The sequence below is a fragment of the Plasmodium inui genome (assembly GCF_000524495.1).
Source record: "Plasmodium inui San Antonio 1 unplaced genomic scaffold supercont1.1, whole genome shotgun sequence".
NCBI classification, from domain to species: domain Eukaryota; phylum Apicomplexa; class Aconoidasida; order Haemosporida; family Plasmodiidae; genus Plasmodium; species Plasmodium inui.
The window spans coordinates 1772360-1778968 of record NW_008481835.1 but is presented as its reverse complement, the minus strand read 5'-3'; the positions used below and the strand labels follow the sequence as shown (position 1 = coordinate 1778968).

General features: G+C 41.2%; 2 protein-coding genes across 2 annotated transcripts; both read left to right on the top strand.

Annotated features, from left to right (window-relative positions):
* Positions 1–1081: 1081 nt before the first annotated feature.
* Positions 1082–1990, top strand: C922_00401 (hypothetical protein; the record flags this gene model as incomplete). Its single annotated transcript, XM_008816018.1, has 1 exon — positions 1082–1990. The coding sequence occupies one exon, from the start codon at positions 1082–1084 to the stop codon at positions 1988–1990; it is 909 nt and encodes a 302-aa protein (XP_008814240.1).
* A 1473-nt stretch (positions 1991–3463) lies between these two features.
* Positions 3464–6594, top strand: C922_00400 (DNA primase small subunit; the record flags this gene model as incomplete). The annotated part of the gene is made up of 13 exons (XM_008816017.1): positions 3464–3506; positions 3634–3749; positions 4000–4137; positions 4262–4344; positions 4478–4586; positions 4812–4886; positions 5019–5080; positions 5261–5370; positions 5546–5646; positions 5835–5971; positions 6086–6138; positions 6273–6341; positions 6488–6594. The coding sequence occupies 13 exons, from the start codon at positions 3464–3466 to the stop codon at positions 6592–6594; spliced, it is 1203 nt and encodes a 400-aa protein (XP_008814239.1).
* Positions 6595–6609: the final 15 nt, after the last annotated feature.

Sequence of the window (6609 nt, the reverse complement as noted above, 5' to 3'; positions counted from 1 at the left end):
TATACTTCTGCCCCAATGAGTCGCTATTATACCTAGCTCCCTACATTTCCATGAAGGGCATTCGCAACTCTGACGCTTTTAAAAAAGTCCCTAGAAAAAAATCGAAAAAAAGAATTTAGTTGCTGCATGTTAATGCAAATGTATGTGGCAAGGGCATCGCGCGACATTGCGCTTCTTCTGTCACACAAATACGTATATACATGCATATGTACGCATTTTTGCATAATGCCCCATTTTCGCTTTCTTGTAAGAGGCGTTTTTTAGAAGAACACAAAAAATTATTGTTCGAAAGGGTTCACTCCAACTTCCTTGCGTTCACCCTTTGATACTATGCCCCTACTTTGATTTTTTTCTTTTTTTTTTCCCGAGAAGTTGGCAATGATACAGCGCAAAAAGAAGAGGGGAAAAATAAACCAGCCTAAGCAGATCGAAAAGAGGGGCACAGGAAAGATAAAACCAACGTTAGGCAGAAATAGAAATCTGACTCGTGGCACAAATAGAAATCCCACGCGAGGCAGAAATAGAATTCTAACGCGTGGTAGAAACATAAAATTTACACGAGGCCGATAAAACTTGAATTCCGCCAAAGCGCCACAGAGGAAACCCCATCCCCTGCACAACTGCGCATTATACAGACTGGATACCCATGCATGTGTACGCCCGCCTAACGGGGAATTCCCACGCCTGTATGTTTGAACTTGAAGGAGAAACCAGGCCTTCATCCGCGGGCACTGCAACATACACCAAGATATTTTTAAATACATATATAAGTTATATGCATAGCGGTAGAAGGAGACACCTAGTTACCTCCACATCTGAGGTTTAACCTCTGCACTGCGTAGTATGCGAATCTGATCTGAGAAAGGGGAAACATACTAGACCAGTGCAAACTTGTTGGGGAGCATTACCTGCCAGTCTCTTTGAACAAAATTGTATGCGCCGTTCATCCTTAACCGGGGTGGAACTCCATTTGTGTGTCATCTCAGGTAGAGGAGGGAACTCAGTGGAGGCGCAGCAGAAGGGGGGAAGTAACTCCGCAGGGTTGAAATAACTTCAGCCACCGCTTAGAGAAGCAACCAAAATGACTAGCGACAAAGTGACTAGCGACAAAATGAGTAGCAACAAAGTGACTAGCGACAAAATGAGTAGCAACAAAGTGAGCAGCGACAAAATGAACAAGGAAAAACTGATCAAGGAGAAAATAGAAAAAGGGCAGCACTACGAAGCGCACCAATTGATAAAATCACTTATAAACAGGAAGCTGCAAAAAAACCAAGTGAGCGGCTGCATGAGTATCATCTTTTACTTCTCGCAAAAAATGGCCAAGGCAGAGCAGTACGTACTACTCTGCGATTTAATGTACCAGTGTTGCACAATTTTAACACAACATAATATAAAATTTAGCGAAGAGTATGCGAAAAAAATAATCGAAATTTTTAACTTATGCCCCCCAAATTCTACAGAAGAAAAATATAAATTTATGAACAAGTGCATCGTATGGTCCACGAATGATGATGAAATATTTGGCTACTTAGATTTCCACAAAGCCATAGCATATGCGTATTTTGAGGATAAAAAATATAGCTTAGCTCATAATCATTTTATATACCTAGAGGATAATGAAATATTATATAAAATAATTTCCCTTTGGAAAAAAGAAGCTTACCCGAGTGAATCCGATTTTTTCATTTTAAGGACCACACTATGTCTTCTTGTATTGGACAAATTTGAACAAGCATTAGATTTGATAAATAAATTTGAACCCAATTTAGATCGAAGCGATGTCCCCCTTCCGATTCAAATTGCTTATTTAATTACCTGTTCGTGCTTATACAGAAGTGCGCCTTTATATGAAGACGTCAAGTATAAGTATCGACTCATATTAAATTACGACCCCGATTTTCAAAAATATATCGGCATACTAGATGACGTGGTGTTTAATAAGAGGAAGCACGACTTGTTTAGTATGTTCCAAAATATATTTGGCTGATTTGCACACAAACGGGAGCACTCAAATGGGAACACACAAACGGGAATACACATTCGTGAATTTTGTAACCCTTCATGAGGATATGCCCTTTCTGGGAGGAGAAAGCGATAGGGGCTGGAAAAATCTAGCCACGTCGAAAAGATGGACAAGTTGTACGTAGTATCACTATCCGTGCTCGCATGTGTTACTTCCCCAGTTATGTATGTTCTTTTTTGTTGCTCTTCACTTTTACAAAGCGGTTCATTCCGCTGGGGTGGAACTCCCATCCGCTTTGAATAAATTGCAGAGCCCGTTGCCACTATGCCATGCGCAGTATATGCGGTAGGCATGTATAGTTATAAGGAGGCGAACATAACACCTGACACCCCTGTTTGATTCACGTAAAAGTGTAAGGCCAACCAGAATGACATTAAATGGCTATGAAAAGAAAGGGCCCTCTTTAATTTCCTTTTTTTTTTTTCATCCTTTTTTTTTTTTTTTTATTTTTTTTTTTTTTTTTTTTTTTTTTTTTTTTTTTTTTTTTTGTGTGATCTGCACTCCCCTTTTCCTGCTTCTCACACAAATGCGCATTCTTCATTCGAAGTCTTTGAATACTCTTTTCGCTTATGCATCGCGGTAGGAAAAAAGAGAAGCTTATATTCACGCACGCAACATGTCAAAGAAGTAACGCCTCTTCTCATTAGCTAGTAAAAACAGTAGGGCGTTCACAGATCAATAAAAATAAAGAAGCTGGAAAAGAGAACACCCTGAATGTTTCCTGGAACCCCATTTCGAGATGGAAATTGTCGACGAAATTAAGGACTCCACCGTTAACGAAACGGATTTGATTTTTTACTACAGTTAGTGAAAATGACGCATATGCATATGCTATCCCCAAATGGGGGAGGAACATCAGTCCAGCGCTGGATGGGCGAACAGACTGGATCATTCCACAAGAGGTGCAAGAAGCAATGCGTTTAACGCGGCACATTTTAAGAGGGATCGGAACAGCAACCATGCTAGAGTACACGCATCTGTACATCTATATACATGTACACACCTACGTGCCTACACACATATATGCATCTGCGTCCCTGTTTTTTCTTTCCCGCGCCGTTCTCCACTTTCACAGGAAACCTTTGCCCAATCAACGACCTATGCAACTGGCTGAACTATAAAAATGGTAATGCAAAAGTAGAGAAGCAAACGGGACAGATGAAGCACACAGGGCAGATGAAGCAGACTGAGCCCACGAAGCATACGCACCCCCTCCCCGCAAAGAAAGGCATAACCGTGTCCATTACTTGGAATAAATGCTGCCCCAGTTTGTGCTTCTCACCCGAGTGGTTCACTCCTGCGTCGATTTCCTCTTCGGAAAATATTGCCATTAAATTCGCCTTTGAAATGTCAATAGCGTGATAGAGAGAAAAAAAAAAAGAGAGACAATATATCAACAGAAAACGGCATGGAGAAATAAAAACACCATTTAACAAAATGGTGAATGGGGATATTTCGACCCACTCGCACAAGCTGAGTGGTGCACATAAATGCCGCTAATCGTGTGTACCTAGTTTTTTTTTCCTTTTCTCTCTTTTTTTTCTTTTTTTTCTTTTTTTTCCTATTTTTACATTTTTTTTCTTTTTTCTTCTTTTCTATGCAATAAGACATTAAGGGCAAGTACACCAAGCTGAACGACCCCCATTTTTTTGCCAAGAGGGAATTCTCCTTTACTTGTAAGAAGAATGATCAAGGGAAAGAAGAAATCTACATGAGGTGGCTGGTACGGCGTCACGAAAAAGAAAAAGATTGCCTGAATCAACGCATTTGCATCTGCATGTGAAAAACTACCCAGGCAACCTCGCACAATTCACACACACGCTAACAATGCTTGCACTTGACTAATTATCCACACAATGTGCAAGATTCTTTCTATCAGGAAGAGACCGTAGTTGTATTCTTGTCCACTCCAAATCATGCACATCTCACTCCACATTCCCCCCCACATACACGCACCTGTCCTTTTCTCCCAGTCCTTTAACAACTCGGAGGAATTCAAAGACAAACTGCTATCGAACTTTGTGCCGATCAAATTTGATATCGGTGCAGTGTACAACTACCCAGTTTATCAGAAGGATCAGAAGGGGGACATATTTCACCCCGTTCAAAAGGTAACAGCGCGTGTGGAGGATTCCTTTTTTTTTCGCCTTTATCGCCCATTTTTTTTTACCATTCCGGATCATCTCTAATCATTTTGCTCATTTCTCCACCGAAACATATGCACACACAATGCAGGAACTTATATTCGATATCGATATGAACGACTATGACGACATCAGAACTTGCTGTAACGACAAGAAGGTGTGCAAATTATGCTGGTAAGGATGAGAAGAAAAAAAAATCCTCATCCCATTTTTCAATAATTGCATGTGTGCGTCATTTGGCAATATTTTTTTACTAATTTGTTTCTTCCCCATTTATTTTACTATCCCTGGAAATTGATCCCCTTAGGAAGTTCTTAACCATAGCAATTGTACTTCTCGACACGGCACTGCGCGAAGATTTTGCGCTTCAAAACATTTTATGGGTCTATTCAGGAAGAAGAGGAATACACTGCTGGGTATGATCCTTCTGCCCTTTCAATTCGTCTAAATTAACTTTGACCTAATCATGACCAACAATACGTGTGCAACTTTCTATTTTTGCCCTGTTCACGTTTGACCAAGATGCACTTTTTTGTCCACTTCCCCCGTTCTATTACATTCTTAATCATGCACATTGATATCCATGGTCAGGCGTTGTGCTTCCCACGCTGACCCCCTTTTTTTCCCGCCCTTTCCACCAGGTTTGTGACGAATCTTGCCGCCACTACACAACTGACGCCAGAGCTGCCCTCGCAGACTATTTGAACATCCTATCGGTATGTAAGAGGATTAAACAAGAATAGATCACAATCTTTTTCTTTATTTACACACCTAAGGCAATTCACTTTCTCAATATAATAGTGTTGGGAGGAATTTTTCTGTATATTTTTTTTTTTTCCATTTTCTAGGGTCCGGATACCAAGAAGAAGAAGGTTTCCATATGGGGCAAGGAAAAATACCCCATGATTGAGTACTGCAGGGAATATGAGACATATTTAATGCGCCCCCGCGTCAATTCCACCGCCGTTAGCAGTGGATGGCGGTCGTCAAAGGCTTCAGAACGTTTACCTTTTCCTTGGGAAGTGTATCTATACAGTCATATATATATTTTTTTTTTTTTTTTTTTTTGCCCAATCGGCGTTCTTCCCAGAAGGGCCTTTGAAATCTGCTACAAGTACTTCGAAATCCTGATGGAGGAACAGGACTTCTTCAAGAAGGGGTCTCCCCACGTAAACAAGATAATCGATTACCTACCCTACGGTAAGGATTAAAAAGTAGTCACCCTTACTTTTCATGGGTACAGAGAACTGCGACAGAAGAGAAACGGAGAAAATTTTGGCCTTCTATCCAACAGTCTATTAAGCGAAATGTTCTGCAGAAATATTCTGTTGCAGTCATTGTGCACACCGCATTAATCTGTCGCTTCCCCCCGCAGCAGCCGCCAAAAACGTGGACCCTGTGAAGAGCGCTAAAATTATCGAATTCAAAGAGTTTATCGATAACAACAATTTCAACTCGAAGGAACTTTTCCAGAAAGTAAGAAAAACAAAATCACATGAAAACGATGGGCGATTTGCTTGGAACGTTTCTTAACCGGGAATTCCCAATTTTGCATTAGGTCCCCAACCCCCGTACTCCTCACATATGGGTGTGTTCTCGTGGACGCAGAGCTTATTCACGTAGCTCACCTCTCTGACGCTGCAATTTTTTTTTTTCCCCTGCAGTTGAGCTCAATCTATGGCTTCCTAACGCCCAGCAGTTACTTTAAGAAGAAAGATTCGAATCCGAATATTATTATTCCCTCATACATCAAAGAACTGGTTTTTCATTTCACGTACCCACGACTTGATATTAACGTTAGGTTAGTTCTGTTCACCCGCACTACTGAATAGGATTGACGAATTGGATTGACGAATTGGACTCACGAATCGTCGCACTGACGAGACATCACCACCTTGTCCCATCCCCCCCGCAGCAAAGAAATAAACCACCTGCTCAAAAGCCCCTTTTGCATTCACAATGGCACAGGTAAGCGTGCAAATGGGATACTCGAAAAAGCCCTTTTGTGGACCAATTAAACGTTCCTCACCCCTTTTTTTGTGATCGTGCACCCTCTGTAGTAAAACACAACGCACATAACACACTTCTGTACTTTCCCACAGGAAGAGTGTGCGTTCCACTGAATATAAAAAATATAGACAATTTCAATCCCCAGTTGGTACCGACACTAAGTAATTACCCTCTTCCAGCCACCTATCATATGTGTGTTTTATGCCTATGTTTCTACGCGTGCCGATGGGTATGTATGCACCTGTCTAACCACATACACATGTTCTTCTCCCCCCCCACACACACGTGTGCTCATCCCCCTCGATAGAATTACTGAGGGAACAATTTGACGACCCACAAAATGCCCACGGTAAACGATCTAAGGAACATAATTTCGAAATGCAATACATGTTCGAAAAACTTAACGGCTCATAAAGAACTGACGCAACA